The sequence below is a fragment of the Cricetulus griseus genome, assembly GCF_003668045.3.
Source record: "Cricetulus griseus strain 17A/GY chromosome 1 unlocalized genomic scaffold, alternate assembly CriGri-PICRH-1.0 chr1_1, whole genome shotgun sequence".
NCBI classification, from domain to species: Eukaryota; Metazoa; Chordata; class Mammalia; order Rodentia; family Cricetidae; genus Cricetulus; species Cricetulus griseus.
The window spans coordinates 89045932-89071067 of record NW_023276807.1 but is presented as its reverse complement, the minus strand read 5'-3'; the positions used below and the strand labels follow the sequence as shown (position 1 = coordinate 89071067).

General features: G+C 40.2%; 1 protein-coding gene across 1 annotated transcript; it reads left to right on the top strand.

Moving 5' to 3' along the window:
• Nucleotides 1-134: 134 nt before the first annotated feature.
• On the top strand, nucleotides 135-23203 carry Wdr92 (WD repeat domain 92). Its single transcript, XM_027388076.2, has 8 exons — nucleotides 135-441; nucleotides 6503-6603; nucleotides 8292-8422; nucleotides 10314-10415; nucleotides 13673-13788; nucleotides 14818-14952; nucleotides 18899-18996; nucleotides 22036-23203. The coding sequence occupies exons 1-8, from the start codon at nucleotides 259-261 to the stop codon at nucleotides 22241-22243; spliced, it is 1074 nt and encodes a 357-aa protein (XP_027243877.1). The 5' UTR covers nucleotides 135-258; the 3' UTR covers nucleotides 22244-23203.
• Nucleotides 23204-25136: the final 1933 nt, after the last annotated feature.

Genomic DNA, 25136 nt, shown 5'->3' with positions numbered 1-25136 from the left:
ACCGCCACGCGCTCGCAGCCGAAGCATTCTCAGCCTCTAATGTGTCTATGTGTAAACGTCGTGGTAAGGGCAGTAAGTCAGTTTGTGCCGTGTGTGGAGAAATATCCGGTGCGGCCTCGGCAGCTCATACGGCATTATCATAGGCACCCAAGCCCAACTTGCTAGAGCGTCCGGCTAGAGTGCGGCTAGGGAGGGACAAACCGCCCCTGCGATGTTTGCAGTCTGGTTTCCAGGTTAGCGTTTGTCTGCATCTGCACCATGTCCGCGTTTGAGAAGCCTCAGATCATTGTCCACATTCAAAAAGGCCTCAACTACACGGTGTTCGACTGCAAATGGGTGCCCTGCAGTGCCAAGTTCGTAACGATGGGCAACTTCGCTCGGGGCACCGGCGTTATCCAGGTGTACGAGATCCAGCGTGGGGACCTGAAACTGCTGCGGGAGGTGGGTGCAGCATCGGACTTCTGTTAGGGCGCGCGTGTTCTGGGGTCTGCATCACTCTTTGCCACAGCTTTGCTCCAACAGGGCCAGAAAGGAGGTTATAGACTGAGAAATACTTCGGACTTAAAACTTTGGCATCCCACAATCTCACTGGGGAACTAGTACCTTGGCTCACTGCCAGCCCCTTGTCCCGCCATCCTTGGTGCAGTCCGTTGCAAGGTTTCTGGGAAGTGAAGTTGAGATTTCATGTTTACGTTCGAGGACCTTTTAGGCTATTTGCAATTGTAGTCTGCTAGTACATATATGCAATACATGCAAGCAGAGTGAAGGAGGCACCGGGACACCTACGAAGTTTGTGGCGACAACTAAGTACCCCATCCTTTCTAGAACTATCACTTGAATGCCTGGTAGTCCCAGGCATGTGAAGGGCAATGTCACGGATCTTATGGAGTTTATTTACTGTTGGGGAGATAGTTAAACAGCCAAAACAAGAACGCATACATGTAAACCGAAATGCTTTTTCTAATAGACAGTTGAGCAAGAGTAAAAACAACAAATTTAGGGTGAGCAGAAACTAGGGAAAGTCAGAGTAGATCATGAGATTTCCAGAAGAAATAGGTTATGGGAAAGCTCTTTGATAGTGGTAGGAAGTAGTTTATTATCTTTTTAAAAAACCAAAAACACACACTGGAAGTGGTGGTGCACACCTTTGATCCCAGCACTCCCGGGAGGTAGAAGCTGGAGAATTTCTGTTTGAGACCCTGTCTGAACAATCACAAAACCCACTAAGAAAGATCATACACACACAAGAGGGGTAAGTAGGGACCGTTGCAAGGGCTCTAAGACATTTAACAGATTTAGTCTCCCTTTTCCTCTAAGAAAAACAGGACAAGACTGAAGGACTTTTAGGAGGATGGTACAAGACCAGATTTACAGGTTTTGTAAAAGGCTGCCAGTGAGCCAATTACAAAAGGATGAAAATAATTAACATTTCATTTTCTTTCTTTTTGAGATGAGTATTCTCTGTGTTATCCAGTCGGCCTCAAATTCACAAATCTCATGCCAGCCCCCAACAGTGGTCTGGGATTACAGGCCATTTGCTATGTTGCTGAGCTTTGGCTAACAGTTTTATAGTTTTAAAAAATTTTTAATTTGGATTGACTTAAAACAAATGACAAGTCTCATGAGATGTTGAGGGTTGGTAAGTATGCAAATAGTTGGCTTGAAGGAGGTGAGTTTAGGGCAGGTAACGGATAAATAAACTTTCATGAGAAGATATGTGAAGTGCCATCTCTCACTGAGCTTTGCTGACAGCCCGTTTTCAAGTTTAGTTCCTACTCTAGCCAGGTATTCAGCTTGGAGAATCTAAACATGGCTTGGTCTTTTCTCCCTTGCTTGTGTTCATCACTTAACTCACAGACACCTGTTGCTGTTCCAGCGGCCAGCTCAGAGTCTCTGATCTGCACTCCTATAATACTTTCCTTTTGTGCCAGAAATAAGCAAACTGTCTGATCTGTTGATTCTAAGTTGGACAACAAGGACAATGTCTCCTAGTGATTTGTAAGGACCAGCCACTCAATGCACAGTTATTAAAAGAATCGGAAATGAATGAACTTGGGAGTTTTAAATACTGGTGTAGGTTAAGGACTCTGGACATGGGAAACATTGGCATAACAGAAACTTTGAAGTGGAATGTTAGGAGCAAATGCCAGTCAGTACTCAGCCAGAAGCATCTAGAGACTGTGTTTTGTTTTCCCAAGAATTATGATACATTTTAAAAAAAATTTTGCAGGTTATTTATTATGCCCATTGATGTTTTGCCATGGTTGTTGGGTTCCCTGGAACTGGAATTACAGACAGTTGTGAGCTGCCATGTGGGTGCTGGGGATTAAACCTGGATCCTTTGGAAGAACAGTCTGTGCTCTTAACCACTGAGCTCTCTCTCCAGCCCCAAATTATGATACATGTATACATTTCAGTAATGGTTATTCCAAATGAAATAGTGTTCTCCTCTTCTAATTTCTGAAGAATTCTAGCAAGATTATATTGTATTTTCTTTAAATAAAAGTAATAAGTATTTATAAGAGAACATTTAGAAAATATAGGTAGGGCTAAAAAAGAGAGTATCACACATGATCTGAACCCCAGGAGTAACAACTACTGTTTTGGATGCTCTTCATTCCATGAGTTACTGAGGCTCCTATAGAGGTGCTGTATCAAAACAGAACCACAGGTATTTGAACAGTTCCTTCTAAAAAGCAAGCAAAACCTTAGAAACAAGGTGCCTTTCAGAACTTAATATTGTATTTGGGTGCAGCAGAAAAACATGCAGGTTAAATGCATGGACTGTGGCTCTCCTGTGTCCATATTTGGTTGCTAGTGACAGCTATGTAAGTTTTAAAATATCCATGTCTTGTTCCAACCCCTAGCAATGTGAACTTCTGCTGGTTGAGTTTTGTGAGTGCCAGAGCTGAGAACTGTTGGACCCAGTGGATTACTTACCTCAATAGGAGAAGACATACTGATTTTGTTATGATGAATTACTACAAGACTTGCTCCAAAGCCAGTGTACCCAAGATACATGTAAAAAGAACTCCCTTGGGCTTTATCTTACTGCTAAAGGAATGGATACAAATGGAGAGCAGGAACATGGGCAGTTTGGCATGCATCATTAATACCAGCACTTGGGAAGCAGAGGCAGGAGGATCTCTATAAGTTTGAGAACAGACTAGTCTACATAGTGAGTTCCAGAACAGCCAGGGCTACATAGTGAGAACCTGTCTCAGAAAGCAAAAAAAAAAAAAAACAAAAAACAAATAAATAAATAAATAAAAAGGGAGTGTAGGGGACTGGAGAGGTTATTCAGTGGTTGAGTACATTGGCTTCTCTTCCAGATGACCCAAGTTTGATTCCCAGCACCCAGATAGCAGCTCACAACTGTCTGTAACTGCAATTGTAGGGGTGCTGGGGTCTCTTCTAGGTTCCTTCAGCACCAGTCATGCTTCTAATACACAGGCATGTATGCAGGCAAAATACCCATACACAGAAAATTAAAATAAATAAATGGAGGGCAGGTCCTCCTTCTCTAGCTGAACACTTTTGAGTGTCTAGCCAAGTGTCCCTTCATCATTCTTAGGTGAGACTTGAACTTCTCTTTGTTTTTGTTTTTGTTTTTCAAGACAGGTTTTCTCTGTGGCTTTGGAGGCTCTACTGGAACTAGCTCTTGTAGACCAGGCTGGTCTCAAACTCATAGAGATCCTCCTGCCTCTGCCTCCCGAGTGCTGGGATTAAAGGCGTGTGCCACCAATGCCCGGCTGACTTGAACTTTTCTAATGTATACAAAGATAGCCATGAAAAATGAAATCCTGGCTGAAAGTTGGTAGTGAGCTACTGAAGTTTTGGTGTTTTAGTGCCTGAGCTACTGATTTCACTGCGTGTTAACATTCCCCTTACTAAACCTTTTAATGTTAATTAAATAGTGCCAGGATGTGGAGGAGTAAATACTGACAAGCTGCAGTAGACCCGCCCACAGGCAGAACAAAAATAGCTCTGTGACAATTATTGATCATGGGCTTCTTTAGTCATGCTAACATAATTCTGGCAAAGAATATAAAAAACTAGGCCAAGTAAGCTATTACTGATGGTCATGCTCAATATCATACATTTATCAATTTCATATGCTGATTTTTTTGTGACATAATTTTAACCAAATGGATCATTGTTTTAGTTTTAACCAATTAGTATTCTATCAAAGAATAGAATTCTATCACTGAATTCTATTTGCCATCCCATAGAAAAAAGTATTTAACAGTGTTGGAAAGAGAGTCCTTTTGTGTGCTGTATGAATCTGTGTGTTCGTGGTGTCCCTTGCTTACTGAGTTCTGTGAATGTCTGAGAGTGGAGGAAACATGACTGGTTTCTGAAGTCCAGGTACAACAGAGTTCAGCCTCTCTGAGCAAAGTGTTTTTAGTTTAATTCTTCAACAATAAACTAGTAATACCAAAGTTTCTGGGTTTTTTTGATACAAAAACAGAAACCCTAAGGGAAGCATGATACTATGTATTTATCTTGCAAAAAATATGAAGTGGGGGTTAAAAAAAGTGGAAAAATCTGAAATTAGCTTTCATTCATTCCTCCACCATTTTGTTCACTTTTCCAGGCTTAGATTTTTTTTTTTTATACTTCTATTAACTCAGGCTTGCAGAATGGGGCTGTGTAATGAAATGTTTGTTGGTATCACATACTAGCCTTTAGGCAACATTCCTTAGGGAAAAGAGCTTAAAGTTTGCCTGACTCTTGGTTATGAGTAAGGGCTATCACTTCTCATTTTGAAATGGTATCCCTGGGACTACAGTATGGCTTAGGGATTATTTGTTGTACAAACATGAGAACCTGAGTTTTAATCTTTAGTGACCATATAAAAAGCCAGGCACATATGTGTACATGTAACTCCTGCACTAAGGAGGATGGAGACAGCGGTTTGCTGTCAGCCAGCTTCGCTCCAGGTTCAGTGAGAGACCATGCCTCCAAGGAATAAAGCAGATAATAGATCTGGATACCTGAAGTCCTTCTGACTACTGCATGGATGTGCACTCCTGCACACACTACACACACACACACACACACACACACACAAGCATCTTTAATGGCTTACATGATGCACATGTTTTAAAAAGATACTTTTTTTGGAGAAGGCATATAGAATGATGTCTGTTGTCATATGCTCAGTATTTGAAAACTGTTTTTGTGATTGTGCGCAAATGAAACCAGACACCATCTTAGACCCATAGTACATGAAAACCCAGAGGACAAAAAGGGAAGACTGGGGAGAACACTCTGGTGCTGGCTTCTCTGCCCCAAGAATTGGTGCTGAAGGACAACAAAGGCTTCCTTAAACTCTCATCCAGAAAGTAGTGAACACCTACTAGGTTCTCTAGGTGTTCTTAGAGGCTTGTGGGCATTTTTGTCCCTGTAGCTTCAGGAAATAATAGCTCCATTGTGTTTGCATTTCTCCTGAGAACTTTGCACAGTACATATTGGACCTTTTTACCTGCACACCAGGAGATGTTAGATCTTCAGGATTATGGGAGGACTAGGTTAAATCAGGGTCTCTCTCTGTAGCCTCCCTGGCCTGGAGTTCACTGTCTAGACTAGTCTGACCTCAAACTCACAACAGCCCTTCTGCTTCCATTCTGGAGTGCTAAGGCTCGAGTTGGCAGCATTTGGCTGTCTCAGTGAGACAAGAACAACACAAAATCATTTTCTCTCTGCCCATCTGCCCTCTCAATTCCCTGTAATCCCATGGTGACACAAGTGTCTGGATTTTAGACCAGTTTAGATTGGTTGTGGCTTAGACAACAAAGTGAGAGACCATGTCTCAGACTATCAGGCTGGAGAGATTGCTCGGAGGTTACGGTCACTGTACTCTTTCAGAAAGCCTGGGTTTGATTCCCAGCACACACATGACAATCACCTGTAACTCCAGTTCCAGAGGATCCAATGGCCTCTTCTAGCTTCCGAGGGCACTGCATACACAATGTGCATGGACATACATAAAGACAAAACACCTGTACACATAAAAATAAATAAACTCCACCCCCAACCTAAAACAAAACAAAACAAAACACAGCTAGATATGGGTGGTGCTGCATGCTTTTAATCCTGGCACTCAGGAGATAGTGACCTAGACCTCTGAGTTTAAGGCCAACCAAGGTTACATAGTAAGACCCTGTCTCAAAACAAAACTTTTTGATAGTGATATGTTTTTAAATTATACAAACTTGACTAAAGAAAGAGTACAATAATTTTTTTATCAGAAAATGTTTTAGGTGCCTTTTTTTGCTTGTTTTGTTTTGTTTTTGAGACAGGGTTTCTCTGCGTAGCTTTGTAGCCAATCTTGGCACTTGCTCTGTAGACCTCCTGAGTGTTGGGATTAAAGGCATGCACCACCACTTCCTGGCTAAGTGTAATATATTTATACCCCTACCCAAGCAAAGCTCTGTAGACACTGTGGCTATGAATAACTGTTTACATGAGTAAAGTGTCCTCTCTCCTTTCTGTCCAGATTGAAAAGGCTAAGCCCATTAAATGTGGAACATTTGGTGCCGCGTCTTTGCAGCAGAGGTACTTAGCTACTGGAGATTTTGATGGAAATCTTCATATATGGTGAGATTATGAAACAGTAAACTAGTGGTATCAGTTTCTCTTTGATAGGGTTATTACTCTTGAAAGAACTCTAATTTTAAAATACTTCTTTCAAATATTTTAATTTCAGCAGGGTGTTGGTGGCACACACCTGTAATCCCAGCACTCGGGAGGCAGAGGCAGGAGGATCTCTGTGATTTCGAGGCCAGCCTGCTCCCTAGAGCAAGTGCTAGGATGGGCTCCAAAGCTACCCAGAGAAAACCTGTCTCAAAAAACAAAAACAAAAAACAAAACAAATATTTTAATTTCTTCCAGAACTAACTAAAACCATGAGGACTGTTTGTTGTAATAAATATACTTCTGTGTCGTATTCGGAGTCCTCTTACAATCCTGAACTCCTCGTATTACATTTAGGAATGTGGATAACATTTAGGAGAACAATGAGCAAGCAGACCATGAGTGGGAAAGAAAAGGAGGGGTCTGTAGGAGGGTTTGAAGAGGGCAGGGGAGGAGGGATGATATAATGTAACCTCAAAAGCTAAAGGGCAAAGGTATAAAATAATACTATGTATGCTCTTTGCTTTAGAACCTGAAACAGTGTTACCAGTTCTTATCACTCACAGGCTGTTTGGGGCTAGTAATTAATGCCATTTTACCTAGAGGTTTGACATTCTAGAGCGATGCACTCATTTTAATTTTTCCATGCAGAACTCCCAATTAAAGTTTTTGTTAGTATTCAATGCTTTAAGATCGAGGCACAACTTTTTAGGAAATTGTCTATTGAACAACTCAAAAAAAAGCCTGCATTGAGTGAACAAAATTACATTGTATCTGTTGCTTTTATATAATATCTTACTTAGGATTATGACTTAATAGTTAAAGTCAAATGAATTCAGATTGCTTTTTAGAAAAATCTTATCTATAACATTTAAAGTATATACCAGTATTTATTTATTAGTTTTTTTTCTTGTGTGCATGTTTCTTTGTTTGTTTTCTTGTGGTTGTTGCTTGGCTGGTTGGTTTTAAGACAGGGTTTCTCTGTGTAGCTTTGGATGTCCTGGACTCTAGACCAGGCTGGCCTCAAACTCACAGAGATCTGCCTGCCTTTGCCTTCTTAGGTGCTGGGATTAAAGGTGTATACCACTACACCAGTTATTAGCTCATTTCCAGTCTGAGTTTTTGTTTTTTGTAATGGGCTTCACCATGTAGCAGTGGCTGGACTGGAGCTCACTATGTAAAGTAGACCAGCTTTAAACTCATGGGGATCTGCCTGCCTCTGCCTAGTGATGGATTAATGAAGTGGGCCACCACACCCAGCCTAATAAGACTTTGATTATCACTTAGATTGTGCTACTTTATAGTTAAATTCACGTATTTACCTAGTTTAGAATTGTAATATCAAAATGAAGCTGCTGTAATTTCTCCTTGATCTTAACTGCTTAGCTATTAAAATCACATTTATTCATCATTTCACATACTTAGTCGTAGAGTTTCAGAGAAATGGAAAGAGAGGCCAATGTCTTCTGTATTTTATTTATTTTCATTATTTTGGGGGCTCAGCATGTAGAGTGGTAGGTTTTCGTTACTTCATTTTCATTGTCTTTGTCTTAGGTTAAAGTCTTTGATCCATTTTGAATTGTTTTTTATTTATCTTATTTTGAACTGATTTTTAGGCCATGTGTGATAAGTAGCTATGTTTTTTTGCTTAGGAATTTGGAAGCTCCAGAGATGCCAGTGTATTCTGTAAAGGGCCACAAGGAAATTATAAATACTATAGATGGTATAGGTGGACTTGGAATTGGGGAAGGAGCGCCTGAAATTGTGACTGGCAGCCGGGATGGTGAGTCAGCAGATTTTTTTTTTTTAAAGATTTTATTTATTTATTTATTTATTTATTTATTATGTATACAACATTCTGCTTCCATGTATATCTGCACACTAGAAGAGGGCACCAGATCTCATAATGGATGGTTGTGAGCCACCATGTGGTTGCTGGGAATTGAACTCAGGACCTCTGGAAGAACAGTCAGTGCTCTTAACCTCTGAGCCATCCTCCAGCCCGTGTCAGCAGATTTTAAATATTAAACAAACATGTAATGGAAACCTCCATGCCATGGAATGTCCTCTCCACATGGGATCCTCTGCATCTACCATTTGTGCAACTGCATTTTGATAAATAAGTTATATTGTACATCCTTCGTTTGTTTCAGGCTTATGTATTTTCAGGTGAGTCATAGCACTGAGTATTCTAGTGTGGGGTTAGTCCAACAACTAATAATGAACTGGCGTTGAAAGACTTAGAATGTCTCTACAGGCTTCTGAAGCAGCCAACGATGTGGTAAGTATGGGTGGCAGCTTTCTGTTCTCTTTTTAAAAAGCAGCCACTGCTTAGGAAAATGTCAGGTTGACAGCTACCTGCAGACATGTCCTGTGATCTGTCCCCTGAGCACTGCAGAAGCTCCACAGGCGCCAGCTTGGCTTCAGCTATAGTGACCAATAGACCAGGTCTCAGTGACTCCCATAGGGTTTTTGTTGCTTTACATGGAGACATATCAGTTTTTTAAAAACTATTATTTTAAAATAAAAAATGAGATGTAGTTTTTTAATAGTTACTCAAGAGCAGTGGTGTGTTACAAATTATTTTTCTGATGGGTGGTGGTGATGAATGCCTTTATTCCCAGCACTTGGGAAACAGAGGCAGTTGGATGTCTGTGAGTTTGAGCCCAGCCTGGTCTACAGAGAGAGTTCCAAGACAGTCTCCAAAGTTACACAGAGAAACCCTGTTTTGAAGAACAAACAAAAACAAAAAAAGTTTTAATTTTGTATAATGAATCATTTTTATGTTCTTTGCTAATTCAAGTGTGGAAAACTTACTGTAGATATTAATGGTTCATGTAAACCCTGCAGCTGAGTGGTAATCTCTATCAGATTTGTGGGGGTCCTCTCCATGGAGGAGAGAGCCTTTTTAATGACCAGCTCTATCCCTGGAGAGAAGTCTTAGTTTCTTTTCTCTTTTAGGGATTCTTTTGCCCGGCCCTGTTCTTGCTCACAGCCTTTAGCTATGCATTTATGTTGATTCGAGGCAGTGTCACTAGTTAGTAATCCTATCATATTAGTTGATATAAGAGGGTTAAAATTTGATTTAGGTCAGTTTTTTTTCATAGTTCCCTCCTCACTATTTTGTGATAGAAAGTTAAGTTTCATTACATGTGAAATGGGTGGTGTTATTTCTTCTGATGCCCACAAGTGAAGCTGGGACCTCATGCGTGCTGGTCACTCTGCCATGAATTGCCTCCCCCAGCAGTTGCAATGGCATTCTGAAACCCCATATAAAAAATGTAGTAACAGTGCTTATATGTGCAGTAAGGAAAACATAAAGCTAAAATGACACTTCCAGTCTTCTAAATACATACATTAGTTTGAGTACTCCCCAAGAAAATAAGGCATGTTTTGAATTATACACTTGTCTTTGCCTTGTCAATATAATTTATATTGACAAGGAACACTTGTTAGGTTTTTCTCTATGTAGCTATTAATTTAGGAATCATTTCTCATATAGCATATGGGTTATGGCTGGTATCAAGTACCAATTGGAAGTCAGAAAAACATGAATGGTTTTCAAATGTTGTAACATCTACAAATTGGCACATGCCACATTGGTACAAAGACTGCAAACAGGAATTGTGATTAGTCACTATTGAACTTTGCCAACTCCCTTTTATTCATGACAGGAACTGTAAAGGTGTGGGACCCAAGACAAAAAGATGATCCTGTGGCTAACATGGAACCTGCACAAGGAGAAAATAAGAGAGATTGTTGGACTGTGGCATTTGGTAAGTTACTGAAGAGATAATTGCATTTGAAGTTTGTGATTTGGGAAATTCCCAGTAGTCTCCAGTAGTCTGTTCTGTAAATTATTCTGAAAGGTTATCCTGGCAAGTATCACAGTAGCTAATATCAGGCTCAGGCTAGGGTTTGCATTGTTACTGTTCCATTTATTGTGTGGCTTGGAGAAAGTCACCAAATTTTAATGTTTCTTGGTTATTGTATTCACACAGTGGTGCTAATAGAATTTGCTTAATAGTGTTGAGGCACCATTGAGGTAATACTACTAAAACTCTTACAACAGCAGTTCTCAACTTGTGGGTCACAAACTCTTTGGTGTGTCTAACGACCCTTTCACGGGGGTCATCTAAGACCATCAGAAAACACAGATATTTTTATATTATGATTCCTAACAGTAGCAAAATTACAGTTATGAAGTAGCAATGAAAATGATTTTGTGGCTGAGGTTTACCACAGTATGAAGAATAATATTAAAGGGTCACAGCATTAGGAAGTTTGAGAACCACTGTTTTAAAATAATCATAGATTACTGAATGTTGAAAATATTTACTACTATTATGATAGGTTTTGTTTAATTGATATTATTGACCTATTAATGCTATTAATAAGGCAAAGCGAAGCCTCAAATGCAAGTGATAACCTAAGAAATCTCCTACTATGTTTTACATGGTGTGTTTATTTTCTAGAAAATAGTATGCCATTGCATAGTTATTTCTTATAAGTCTCATAACTGTGTCTCTTTATTACTTTTTGTTTGTTTGTTTGTTTGTTTTTTTCGAGGCAGGGTTTTTCTGTATTGTTTTGGAGGCTGTCCTGGAATTAGCTCTTGTAGACCAGGCTGGCCTCGAACTCACATAGATACGCCTGCCTCTGCCTCCCGAGTGCTGGATTAAAGGCGTGTGCCACCAACGCCCGCTTCTTTATTATTTATAATGCATATTGATCTTGTCAGTTTTGGTGCTTGTCTTTGACTAAAAGATTGGGCCAGAGCCCAGGCTAGCTGCAATTACAGACATGTATTGCTGGCTGCAGCTCCATATTTAGTTTTAAACTTGTATTTTCTTTTTGATCAGGCTAGTCCCAAAATGGCAGAGATTTTTCTGCCCCTGCCTTTCAAGTGCTGGGATTAAGGCATGTTTGTTTTTGTTTTCTTTTGTTTTGTTTTGAGACAAGATCGCACTGTGTTGCTCAGGCTGGACTTAGACTTCTGGACTCAAGTAATCCTCCTGCTTCAGTCTTTTGAATAGCTGGGACTACAGATGAGCTCTGCCATGCCTGGCTTTAGCCTTTTTTTTTTTTCTTTTAATAATTGCTGTGAACATGCAGTAATGAAACCGATTCATATTTGAGCCCTAAGCATGTGGTTCAGTGAAGAAGGGCTGCATTCACTTTCCTTACAGATAAAACAGAAGTAATAGAACATTACAAGAGGCATCTGTCCATGCAGAGAGAGGCAGAGGGAGAGACCCAGAGGGAGGAAGATTGTTTTGAGCTCAGACCAAGGATTCATGGGATTTCCATTGCTAAAACTGGGAGAGAAATTTCAACATAGGGAATAACTGCAAAGTGCCCTGGAAGGGGATGGTGGAGAAAGTGGCCACAGAGATGGCTCTAGCCACAGTTACCATAGCCACAGTTGTTTGAGTGGATTGGAGGTAGTGGTCGGCCTTGGAAGGTCTGTGTTCATAATGAGATCTGGTCTGACTTTCAGATGTCACTGGTGATGACAGTAAGGCGTGGTGAAAGGCATAATGGAAGTGAGTTCAGTAGGTTTAGCTGGGTAAAGAAGGTTTGGAGCAATGAAGATGATTCATGTGATAGGTACTGAATAAATAGGATTTGCAGTTCTGTATTCATAATGATCATGTAGGGAAAGATGGTCCTCATTGAAAAGTTCCACAAGCAGTCTGAGTGGTAAGGGAAGACCGGGAGGTCAGTTTGGCACATAGCATGAACAAGATACTGGTACCATTAAGAGCTCACAGTGGGGAGGTAGGGAGGAGAAGGGGGGGAAGCGGGAGGAGAGAAGGGAGGGGGAACTGGGATTGGAATATAAAAAATAAATTAATAAAAAAGAATATATTTGTATACATCAAGTCAGGAAAAGTTTTAAACTGGATGTGAAGGAAATAATAATCTGCAGGTACAAAATTGAATGTCAGTAAGAATGTTTCTTTGGCTTAATGCCAAAGTCAAAGAAAGGCTTTCCCACAAAATGATCATTGTTTGCAAGGAACTAAGTATGGTTTATTCAGCCCCATGGCATAAATGTCTATTAATCATAGATGTCTCAACCATAGAATTATCAACTGCCAATCTTAAACAAACCAAAGTGTGGGTAGCTTTGTCCCCATGCATTTGATTTGTATAAATTCATTTGCTGTACCAAGGCTGTGCAAATAACTATCTGCCATGTAATTGAAATGTTCAGTGCCTTCCTAATTATGATAAAACAATAGTAGAATGTAATAAAAATTAGGAATATAAAAAAAAAAAGAAAAGAAAAACAAACAGAGCTCACAGTAGAACTACAGGCCCGTAGTTTATAAGTAGGAATCTGGAGGTCGTTGAGATTGAAGACTTTGGGGTCAGGCACTCAGAATGATAGCCTTCCACACTGATAGGACCTTCCTCTCCCCTCACATTTTGTTTATTCAGCAAGAGATATGCAGGAAAACCATCTGGAACTAAGCATGCTGAAATTAACTTCATTCTAAACTCTAGATATGGTCATTACACCAGTAAAAATGCACTCCAATTCATTACAAAGTTTCTGCAAAGATAAAATAACCAGAAAACTATTCTGAAAAATATCAAAATATTTTTAAAATAGTATTTGCATTCATATATCATTACTACCAAGGAGTGAAAAGAGTAAGTGCATGTATCTTCCCAGGCCCTACTGTCTGTGAACTGTAGCTGGTCTGTCTTTTCAGATTTGTAATGGGTCATAGGGCTGTGCACCTGCTAGACAAGCCCTGAACCATACCTCCAGCCTGAGAGAGCATTTGCTTTCTATTTAGAATCCGTAAATACTTTCAAGTAGACTTTTGTCATAGAATTTCAAGTAAGCATTTTTTTTTTAAATTAATAGTTCTCATCACCCGACAGGATTGATGAATGGAATTATCCCCAGTATAGTTTTTAAAATTTAGATCTGTCCCAAGTTATGTGTGTAACAGTTTTTTTCTTAGCAGACTTCACCTTGGATTTGTGAAGACCTGAAATGTATCTTGATTTCCAGGCAATGCTTACAATCAGGAAGAGCGTGTTGTTTGTGCTGGCTATGACAATGGGGATATCAAGCTGTTTGATCTCAGAAACATGTCACTACGATGGGAGACAAACATTAAAAATGGGGTAATGTGCATTTCTGTGCTGTTCAGATTTTCTGAGATGTTTGTATCTACTGTCTATGTCTAGCCACTACGAAGTTCTCAGACCCCTTCTCTTAAACTGTGTCTCTCAGTCTTCTACCAAAAGTTAAACTTCTAGGGCCAAACCATCTTGAATCGAATGGCGGCAGTGAGTGCATTCTGTCTTAAGAAGGTGTTCTCATATTCATATATTGTTTGTACAGTGTCTTTGGACCACGGGGACTACACAGAGGATATCAAAATGAGCAAATAAATGGAGTAGGAAAAGTTTCACCAAGCACCTTTGGGCTTTGGTTCTCAAGCTGTACACCTTTGTTAAAGAATTTAGTTCCTTTCTGATTTCTGAAGGTAGACTTGACTTACCTACCTGTGCTAAATAATGAAAACATTGCATTGTGACCTTCTACTGAGCACGGGAACCCAAGATGGTTTTGTTGGTTAAATTAACAGAAAATATACTTTGCTATATTGATTCAAAAGGTTTAATAGCTATTCAACTGCATGGTCTTGTCATTTTAAGTCATTCAGATCACTTAAAAGAGCCAATAAGATCCGGAGAAATCGCTCAGTGGTCATGAACACTAACTGCTCTTCCAGAGGACTGGGGTTTGATTCCCAGAACCACATGATGGTTCACAACTGCCTGTAGCTCCAGTTCCAGGGATTCTGACCCTCTCTTCTCGCCTCCCTGGGTACCAAGCACACACCTGGTGTGCATATATGAAAGCATGCAAAACATCCATACACAGTTTTTTTTTTTAAAAAAAAAGTAGGGGCTGGAGAGATGACTCAGCAGTCAAGAGCACCAGCTGCTCTTCCAGAGGTCCTGAGTTCAATTCCCAGCACCCACATGGCAGCTAACAACTGTCTGTAACTCCAGTTCCAGGGGATCTAGCACAGACATACATGCAGGCAAAACATACCAATACACACACAAAAAAATAAATATTTAGAAAAAAAAAAGTAAAGAAAGTAAGAACCTATCAGTAACAGATATATTTTCCACTTTCAGGTGTGTAGCTTGGAGTTTGACAGAAAGGACATAAGTATGAATAAATTAGTAGCTACATCTCTGGAAGGCAAGTTCCACGTCTTTGACATGAGAACACAGCATCCCACCAAAGGCTTTGCTTCTGTTACAGAAAAGGTAAATGAAAGACTCTCTGTGGAGAGGGTGATGGTCGTTCTAGACTAGTAGGGAGAGTGAATCACCGGGAATCCAGGCGTCCTCTGTCATGTGTTTGTGGGATCCTAAGTGTTTTTGTGCAGGTTACTTTTCCCAAGGTTGCCAGGTTTAGACTTCTCAATTTTAATAACTATCTTGGTTAGCTAGGAATCTTATTTTGTTGTTAAAGAAATCTTGCTGATGCCCAGAATTTGATCAGGAAATCCAAGCCTGGTGTTTTCTAATAAATATATACTTATTAATAAATAATAGTGTACTTTCCAGAAATAACATTTTCACTATGTCATTTCATCCCATTTTATTTTATATTCTGATTTGCTTTATTAAGTGGACTTATTTTAAAACACTGGTTACTGTGGTTAGGACAGAATAGATATTCAAGAATGTTCTGTTGTTTATACTTTGGCTTCTACTTAAGAGAGCTTAGTGGGAAAGGCTTTTCATTTACAACGTTAGAAAAATAAATAAGGAAGAAAAATAAAGGGAAAATACCCGTCACAAAAAAAGAGAAGATGTCTAGAATAAAGCAGCTACATAAAATCCATGTTAGCATCCAAACACTTGCAAGAGACAGATGTGGAATGTGGTCCTCCCCGCCGTAAACATAAGAAGGAAAGCAGCTACAGGTTGATTGTTTCCGTAAAATTCAAATGTGCAGTTTATTCAGGAAATAAGTTACTTCCTATTCTTTACCCCTCTGTGGATGCCCTGGAACTTCATTCATTTCCTGCTACCCCACCCCTACCACCCAGTGTGGATGCACTGGGATTTCATTTATTTTCTGTTACCCCTCATTGTGGATGTTAGGAGATTCCTTCCCCCACTGTGGATGCTGTTGGATTTCACAGAACTTTCTCCGTTGTGCTCTTGTGTCATCTTATAGTAATGATTACAAAACATAAATTGCTAGTGTCAGATGAACTAAATTTGTAACAAGGTAACTACAAACTGTAATATTATTTTGCCATTGTCATTTTAGAATATAGTTAGTATATTTTATAGTCCGCTATTTCTAAATTGTTCCATATTTTGTTTGCAAGCCGCTTCTTATCTGTATACAATAATGTTTTCCCAAGTTCATTTGGATAGTGTGAACCTAATCACTTGGGGCTTCTCATACCCTTATGTTTTGAGATTCATGTTTTAATATGCTAATGGTAATGCTCTCAAATGAATATTCAGATCAATGACAAGAGGTATCATTCAGGACTGGAGAGATAGCTCACTAGTTAAGAACACTAACTGCTCTTCCAAAAGATTCAGGTTCCCAGCATCCATGCCAGGCTGCTGCCAACCCCCTGTAACTCCAAGTCCAGGGGATCTGATGCCATCTTCTGGCCTCCTCAGGCACTGCACTCATGCACAGACTTCCCAGCCCCCTCTGCCTCATTCACATAGTTGAAAATTAAATCTCAAGATGAATAGTCACTGAAATGTGAAATGGCTTAGCTCATCATAAAGCAGCTTCACTGCTAATACAAAGCAGTTGCCCTCTCCTGTATCTGCCTACTTCCCTGGATCTCTCCTTCCTCGCTCAGCTCTCACTCCTCATGCCCACCCCCTCCCCCAAGGTGAACCAGCAGTCTGGAGTGGGTTTGCTGATATGAGTGAGGTACTGATAAACTGTTAGTCTTTTCCACTTGCCTGTCTTTATTTTCCTAACAAGTGCATTTTACTTTTTTTAATCTAGGGAATATGTTAATGCAGTTAAATGATTACAAAAATAAATCAAAAGGCACTCAGATATGAAGGGTATTCGTTACAAAGTAGGTACAGCATATTGAAACCTGTGTCCTTATGCACTGCTACATTCAGCCCACTCTCCCAGTGTCTTGTGCATGCCCTTGCTTACCTCTGTCTGGTTTCCTTTTTCCTATCAAATTCTCCCCTCTTCTGTACTCATGTCCTGTATACATTCCATCACTCTCACTTTTCCCTTCTTACCATTCATTAGCATCCCCTCCTTCCCCTCATGGTCTGTCCCAACCTGGGACAAGAGAGTCAGGGATAGGGAATGGGGACAAGAGACGCAGAAAGAACGACCACAAGACAGGATTCTGATCAAGTGGCAAACTTTACTTTTCTTAGGCTAGCTTATATAGTCAGGATATGGGGAGGGGCAAAATGGGTTGTTTGTGCACCAGGTGTTGGTATAGGCAGGATATTAGGAAGTCATAAAGAGGATGTTTGGCAGGGTAAAGAGTTCATGAGTAAGAGGTCCAGGAAGGGGTTGCCTAAGTGACTGAGCCTGTGGGTGGAGGACTGGGTTGTTTCTTTTCTTGAGCTGAGGTTCTAAGGAACTGCTATGTAAGGGTTGACTATGTGGCCTGCCAAGCATGGCCTAGGATCTCATGCCAAGCCCTGAGATTTGGCCCCCAACAAGGGTCTACACAGACATACATAGATCTACACAGACATATCAATTTAATCCTAGATTTTGCATTTAAGAGAAAACATCCTGTATTTGTCTTTTTAATGGTGAAATAAAATTCTATTGTGTGTATGTACTTCATTTTCTTTACCTATTCATCTACTGGTAGATGTTTATTTAGACTGGTTCTATTCCTCAGCTATGTGACTAGTTTAGTAATAAAAAGGGGATGTGTAATTATATCTGTAATATGTTGATTTAGAGCCCTCTGGGTCTGTATCCAGGAATGGTACAGCTGGGTTACACAGTAATTCTACCTTAAGAAATCTCCAGATTCATTTCTCTATTGGCTTTTCCACTTTACATTTTTATACTCCCATCAGCAGTAAGGGTTCATGTCCTTGCCATCATTTGTTGTTTGCTTTCTTTTTTTAATAATATTTTTATTAACCGAAAATTCCTAGCAATATGTTTTCATCATATTCACTTTCCCTCCCCCAACTCCTCTTATGTCCTCCGTCTCCCTATCCACCCACCTTGTTCTTGTCTTTTTCCCATCCCTGTCTAAACATCCATTGAGCTCAGCTTGTGTTGTCTAACCACTTTTTTTTTTTTTCTTTTTTGAGACAGGGTTTCTCTGTGTTGCCTTGGCCGCCCTGGAACTCACTTTGTAAACCAGGCTGGCCTTGAACTCACAGAGATCTGCCTTCCTCTACTTCTCGGGTTAAAGGCATGTACCACCATGGCTCAGCTGTCCAACCACTCTTGAGCGTGGGATCTACCCTAGAGGTGGTCACCTTACCAGAGGCCACATCATTAAAGAAAACTAACTCTCCCTCATCTCTTAGCTATCAGATACCAATAACTCCTCATATAGGATGGGACTTCCTGCCCACCTGCCCCTAAGCCCATGCTGGGATTTTTGTCTGTGTGGAGCTTGTGCAGGTGGTGTGCATGCTCTCATACCTGATGTGGGGTTTTATGTACATCTGCCATGCTGTGTCCAGGAAGCACTGTTTCTTTGAAGCTATCCACCCTCTGACTGCTACAGACTTTCTGCCTCCTCTTTCAGTAAGATCCTGTGAGCTTTGAAGAAAATACTGTACCAAAGGCACATTTGCATTGAAATCATAGTATTTTCCATGTCTAGAGAAGAGGTCCTCAGCCAGGTCCAAGAAGCCTGGAGAACAGCAGAGGTTGAGAATAGAAATTGTCATCACATATTATAGCTAGAACACTGAAAACAAAGGAAAGGGTGTTGGAAGCTGCAAAAGAGAAAGTTCGGGTTAATTACCCAGGCAGGCCTATCAGGATAGTGCCTGATGATTCAATAGAAATGTTTAGTCAGAAAAACCTTGAGGGACCCACCGCCAACCCGGACCATACTCCTCAGGAAAACTGTCTGTTCAGTTAAAGCAGCCATAAACGTTCTTTTCTAGCAGCCAAAGTAAAAGTAGTTACAGTTCTTTGTTTTTGAGGCTTCTCTCCAGGGCTGCTGTTTCATCTTTAACCATCATGCATGTCTTGTCTGTGCAGGCCCATAAATCTACCATATGGCAAGTTCGACACCTGCCTCAGAACAGAGAGCTCTTTCTGACAGCGGGAGGTGCTGGCAGTCTTCACCTCTGGAAGTAGTAAGTCCTCTTAAGTTACTTGTGGGTGTGATGTAGGAATCCATGAACTTTTCTATTTCTCCTTTAATATTCGGTTTAATTCATTTTAGTATGATTTTCATTTTCAGTGTTGTTATGTAACTGGCTTTCTGAATATTTTTCATTTACTAATGTATTTATTTTACATTTAATAAAATTTCTCCCTTATCTAGCACAATAAATATATTTGTCATGCTTATGTCTTTGTGTATGAGAACTACATAGGAAGAGTTGGGGTTCCCCCCATAAATTTGAAATTGTCGGTGGGCATGTTCATACCTATAAATCCCAGCACACAGAAGACAGGGCCAGGATTGCCATGAGTTTCAGGCTCTATAATGAGTCCCAGGTCAGCCTAGGTTACAGAGTAAGAGCCTATCTCAAAAATAAATAAAAAGAGGAAGGGAGAAGGGTGATAGTGGGGAATAACTTTTGCTTTTAAATTTGATTTGTTAAATACTATCTTCTAGCTATTAGAACATTACTTCTGGACGTTGGGGAGAGGGTTACATTGCTTCGGTTTGGGTAAAGTTTGTTAAATTCATCGTGGTAGAGCTGAAAGCAGCCAGAGGCTCCCAGTTGTCTGCAGATGAAGCCTCACTTGCTCAGCACTGAGTTTCTTTTCTATACACCTAGGCAGGATGAGTTACTGTGTGTGTGTTCTGAGATTCCCAAGGGCACTAGGTGCTAGCTCAGCTGCCAGTTCAGTGGGTCTTGTGCAAACTGAAAGTTTGGAAACTTTATTAGCAACAACATAAATCTCTAAGCATCACTCAGAAAATGTTAAGTTCACAACTGAAGGATATTTCAGAATTCAAGTTTGGTTACTACTATATAGAAAAAACAAAACAGCATGTTCAGTGTGGCTTGGATGTCCTTGTTTACAAACCTTCTTCACACTGCTTTTAGAAGCTAAAATGCAGGGCTGCCATAGGGAAGGACTTGTTAGAGAACTGAAGCCATTAACTGATAAGTTTGTGATTGCTTTTGATTGACACAAACATCGATGGAGTTTAATGCACTCCGTCCATCCTTGCTTCATTAAATATTGTGCTTTCTGTAAGTAAAAAGCAGTGGACATGTTTTGGGTGTTCTGCCATAATGCTGGGTAGATAGACTGTTTGATCCTCGAAGCTCTGCCCTTCATTCTTGGGTGGCTGTAACTCAGGTCAGGTATTATAAATCTTATTAGGTAAGCTGTGCTTGTTTCCTTGAGTCCCCCATTCTTGAGACTGCTAAAGGAGCCAGTACCAGTTTTTCATATGTGGGCACAGTGGCAGCTAGATTTTTTTTTTTTTACTTTATGTTAATAAGGCTTGATCTGTATGCACTTAGACATTTGAAGTTTTTTTCTTGGCTTTCTTTCCCCTAAAATTAACCACTGTGTCTATGTGGAAGCCCAAAGCCACCATCAGGTCTCGTTCTTGATCAGTCTCACTTGGTTTGTGCTTTATCCACAGAGGGGTCTCCCCAACTCTAGGAGTTTATCTTAGGGTGACCATCATGATAAAATGCATTTGAGCTGGATTTCCACTCACCACTCTGCCTTGATAGTGCAGTCAAACTGTAAGCTTCACTGAACTCTTGACAGGCATTTCTAGAGAGGAATGAGGATGAGTTTTCAAACTTTATAAGGTAATAGGTAATGTAGAGATTTTAGAACCAATAATAATGCTTTGTTTTTTAAGATGGGGATCTCATTATATAGCCCTGGCTGCCTTGCTATGTAAACGAACCTGGCCTCAGGCTTTTGGAGGTCTACCTGCCTCTTCCTCTTAGTGCTGGGATTAAAGGTGCACATGACCACACATGGCCCTTATGTTTTAATACTAAATAACTGCAAGCTTTGCTAAGAAATGTGGGGCAAAATATTTATTTAAGGTGCATGTGTGGGTGTGTGTGTGTTTGTGTGTGGGTGTGTGTGTGTGTGTGTATGAATGAACATTTTGTTCCTTTTAAGTAAAATAATTTGTTGAGTCTAAAAGGAAGAGAAAGTGTTTTCTACTGTCTTTTCTCCTCCATTTCTACTGTCTGATTCCTTTGTGTCTTAGACTCTGGGTCTGGATCTTTTGTTTGTTTTGTTGCTTGGTTAGTTGTGGGCTTTTGCATTCACAAAGTGAATGATACACAGTGGGTTCTGAGGGGCCCTGTGAGGAGCTGTACCTTAGAGCACTGGTTTTCAACCTGTGGCTTGAATGACCCTTTTATATGGATCACATATCAGATATTTGCATTATGATTCATAACAGTAGCAAAATTACAGTTACGAAGTAGCAATGAAAATAATTTTATGGGTTAGGGGTCACCACCATAAGAGGAACTGTATTAAAGGGTCACAGCTGTAGGAAGGGTTAGAAACACTGTCTTGGAGCCTTAGAACACGTCTATAGAGGTTATTTCTCCCCCCCCCCCAACCTTTCAGATCTACATCAGGTATTGTTTAGTTGTTAGTCTTTCCCTCTTCTTAGCTTAAAAGTTTATTTATTTACTTTTTTTTGCTAAAAAAAAAAAACAAAAAACATATATTCTCAGGATTGCTTTCTACTTTGTGAATGCAGTGGTTTTAAAAATCTCTTCGCAGTGGCATTCCCACAGTGATAGCACAGACAAGGTCCTTGGGCTGGGTCTGAATGGTGGACTCAGATCAGAGTGTGGTACCAATCCTTTCTTTGGAAGTGTTAAATGAGCTTTTATAAATGCTTCTTACTGCTTTCCCCTCTTACACATATTGCCCATGGTATCTAGCAATCCAAATTTAGGAAAGAGTTATAGTAAATATTACAGAGAGCACCATATCAGTCCCACCCACAGTGTTCATATTACAGGAAGCACAGGCAGATGCTGGGCAGAGGTGCTGTGTAGACGTCTGCAGGAAAAGCACTCACTGCCTAGGTGTGTTGGCTGAGGGTTCAGATTGAGGCAGTGTCTTAACTCACATAGGTCAGTGTTGGAAAGTCATAAGTGCTGGTTCAATAATCAGTTGAGAAATTAAAAGATATTGAACTTTGATCTTGTTTCTAGTGAATACCCTACTCATCGGTCAAAGAAGGATTCGGAGGGAATACAGATGGGAGTCGCAGGTTCCGTCAGCCTCCTGCAGAATGTGACCTTGTCCACTCAGCCCGTCTCCAGTTTGGACTGGAGTCCTGACAAAAGGGGGCTCTGCATCTGTAGCTCCTTTGACCAGACAGTGCGCGTGCTGATTGTTACGAAGCTCCAGACCATTTGACCCAATGCTTTGAACTTGACGTTTTCCAGAGGGTTACTCAGAATTTGAGCTATGTTCTACATCCTCTGGCCTCATTGAAGACTTTGGATTTGACTGATGAATGACAGTCGATGGCACAAAGCCTGAGAGTCAGCCTCCAGTTTTTCTGGGTGTTTGGTGGCCCGACTGGTATGCTGCTGCATGTGAAGTTGCCACACAGCAGGGCCAGTTTTGTTCCTTCCCCCATATTTCTGCTAAAAAATGTTGGACCAGGTGCTGTGGTATTTGTTCTTCATCCCAGCTACTTAACAGGCTGAGGCAGGAGGATCATTTTAGTCCATAAGACAATGCTAACTTTCGCAGAATAGTCAGACCCTTCTTTTAAATACAGTTGGGGGTGGCACTAAAGAGATGACTCGGTGATGGAGTGCCTGATGTCCTTACAGAAAACCCAGGTTTGGGTCTCAGTATCTGTATCAGGTGGCTTCCAATCCCCTATAACTCCAGCTGCAGGGCATCTGATGCCAATTTCTGGCCGTATCAGGCAATGGTCCTCATAGACACATGCACACACTTAGAGATTTTTAAAAATCTGTATTTAATTTTTATAAAAAAAAAATCAAAGACAACCAAAGTCAGTAGTTATTTAACTGTATTTTTAGTTTCTTCTCTATCTCAAAAGTTCCATATTTTCTCTGTACGTTTGTGTTTCATTTTAGTGTTTCCATATTGTAGGAATCACTTAATTTGGTTTGTAAAGTACTGTAAACACTGTTTGACTGGACAGACTGCAGACCTTTTCAGCAGTGTAGCTGGTAAAACACTGTGACTTACAACCATCTCTTACTCAAATACATCTGTGAGTTAGTGGGACTTGGTTTGTTTTTGACTATGGTAAGCAAGATGAGCGGTTGAAGATTGGAGTGCTTTTTTTAAACCTTTAAAATATATTTTTTAAATAAAAAAGTTTTCAAGTCTGTAGAAGGTTTGATTCTTTTAATAGTAGTAAGAGAGCCAGACTGTTTGCTTTGTTTTCCCCTTTCTGAGTTCTTAGTACGTACCCTTAGCTCTCTGTTTTTGACTGTGGCCCACATCATAAGCTGAGCATCAGGATGAATGGCTTGGTCACACTTTGATTAAACCTGTGTCCCCCAGCTCCATCCAAAAGAACAGAGTCTCCTACAACATACATAATACCCTAAACTCATGAACTCTTTATTCCCAAAATGCTTTATAAGGCTGGGAGGCTGGGAGATGACTCAGTGGGCTAAGTGCTTGCTGTGCAAGGATGCACACCTGAATTCTGAGGACTCTTGTCTCAAAAAATACGGTGAAAACAGTCAGCCTTGACTGATGCCATATGCACAGGCACAAGTGGACATGTGTGAATGCACACATACAATAAAAATGGAGTTTTAAAAGGAACAAGGTAGTGGATATAATATCAAAGTGAAAATAAAACTAATCTTTAAAAAGGCCAGTTGGCTGGGCTGTGGTGGCTTACACCTTTAATCCTAGCACTTGGGGGGCAGAGACGGGCAGATCTCTGAGTTAGGGACCAGCATGGTCTACAGAGAGAGTTCCAGGACAAGGTCCAAAGCTGCAGAGGAAACCCTGTCTCGGAAAAAAAACAACAAAACAAAAAACCCTGAAAAACATAAAAGGGCTACTTGGATTTTTTTCTTCCTAATGTTCAAAGAAAAAAATGGAAAGTATATGAAAATCTGGCTTAGAATATTTGTTATTGATAATGTAGAAAGATTTAAGTAGAACAATTTATATATGTTTCATTAAATCTAAGATATCATCTGTAGAATTATCTTGTACCACAGAGGGGAAAAAAATGTCACCAATGACATAGATACCATGCTTTCTTATCAATTGATATATATATATATATATATATATCTGTATATATATATATATATATGTATATATAAATATATATGTATATATCAGACATTGTTCCTAAGGTTTCATACATATTCAGCATGCATTAAAATAATCAGTTGTTAATTTTATTATGATTTGTATATGTTTATTATAATTATGCAATCTTGAGGAAATGGGCAAAAATAACTTGGTATAGTTAGTAGTACCCTCATATTTCTTCCCTCCTTCCCTCCCTCCCTCCCTCCCTCCCTCCCTTCCTTCCTTCCTTCCTTCCTTGGTTTTTCAAGAATTTCTCTGTGTAACCCTGGAAGTACTGGAACTCGCTCCATGGCTGCTCTCCCAGAGATCCACCTGCCTCTGTCTCCTGAGTACTGAGATTAAAGGTGTACACTGCCATCACAAGACTGTTTTAAACATTTTTGAACCAGGCTGGCCTTGAACTCCTGATCTCCTCTTTCTGCTTCAGGTGTGTGCCATCATGCTCAGCTCCTTGGGATTCCTTTTTTTCTTTCTATGTAGCCCTAGCTGGCCTTAACTAACAGATCTGCTTGCCTCATGACTCAACTGCTGGGATTAAAGCTATGTGCCACCACACCTGGTCTCATATTTCTTAATATACAGAGTCTGAACCTTTAACTCGCTTTAAAATTTTTGTTTATTTCTTTTTAAAAATTGTCTTAGTGTTTTCTAAATTCCTTTTAAATTCAGAGTCATTAGTATTCATTATTACAGTATTGTCCTCTGTGCATAGCAAGTTGGTGATGGGCCTGGAGAGACGGTTCGTGCCTGAGAGTGTGTGTTGGTCCTCCAGAGGACCCGAGTTTGATTCCAGCACACAGGCAGCTTACAACTTCCTGTAACTCCAACTCCAGGGAATCCAACACCTCTGGGCTTTGCACACATGATATGCACTCACACAAATATAAATTACTGAAAATTAAGAAAACAAAATGTAAGTGTTATTGCGGTGGTGAATAAGACTGGCCCCCATAGGCACATTTTTTTTGGGGGGGGGGATGCT

What these genes read in the sequence shown, in the direction of transcription:
- Wdr92 (XM_027388076.2), top strand. Translation starts at nt 259, where the DNA reads ATGTCCGCGTTTGAGAAGCCTCAGATCATTGTCCACATTCAAAAAGGC. An exon ending in ACCTGAAACTGCTGCGGGAG is followed by an intron (nt 442 to 6,502) that starts GTGGGTGCAGCA and finishes CTTTCTGTCCAG; the next exon opens with ATTGAAAAGGCTAAGCCCAT. An exon ending in TGTGACTGGCAGCCGGGATG is followed by an intron (nt 8,423 to 10,313) that starts GTGAGTCAGCAG and finishes TATTCATGACAG; the next exon opens with GAACTGTAAAGGTGTGGGAC.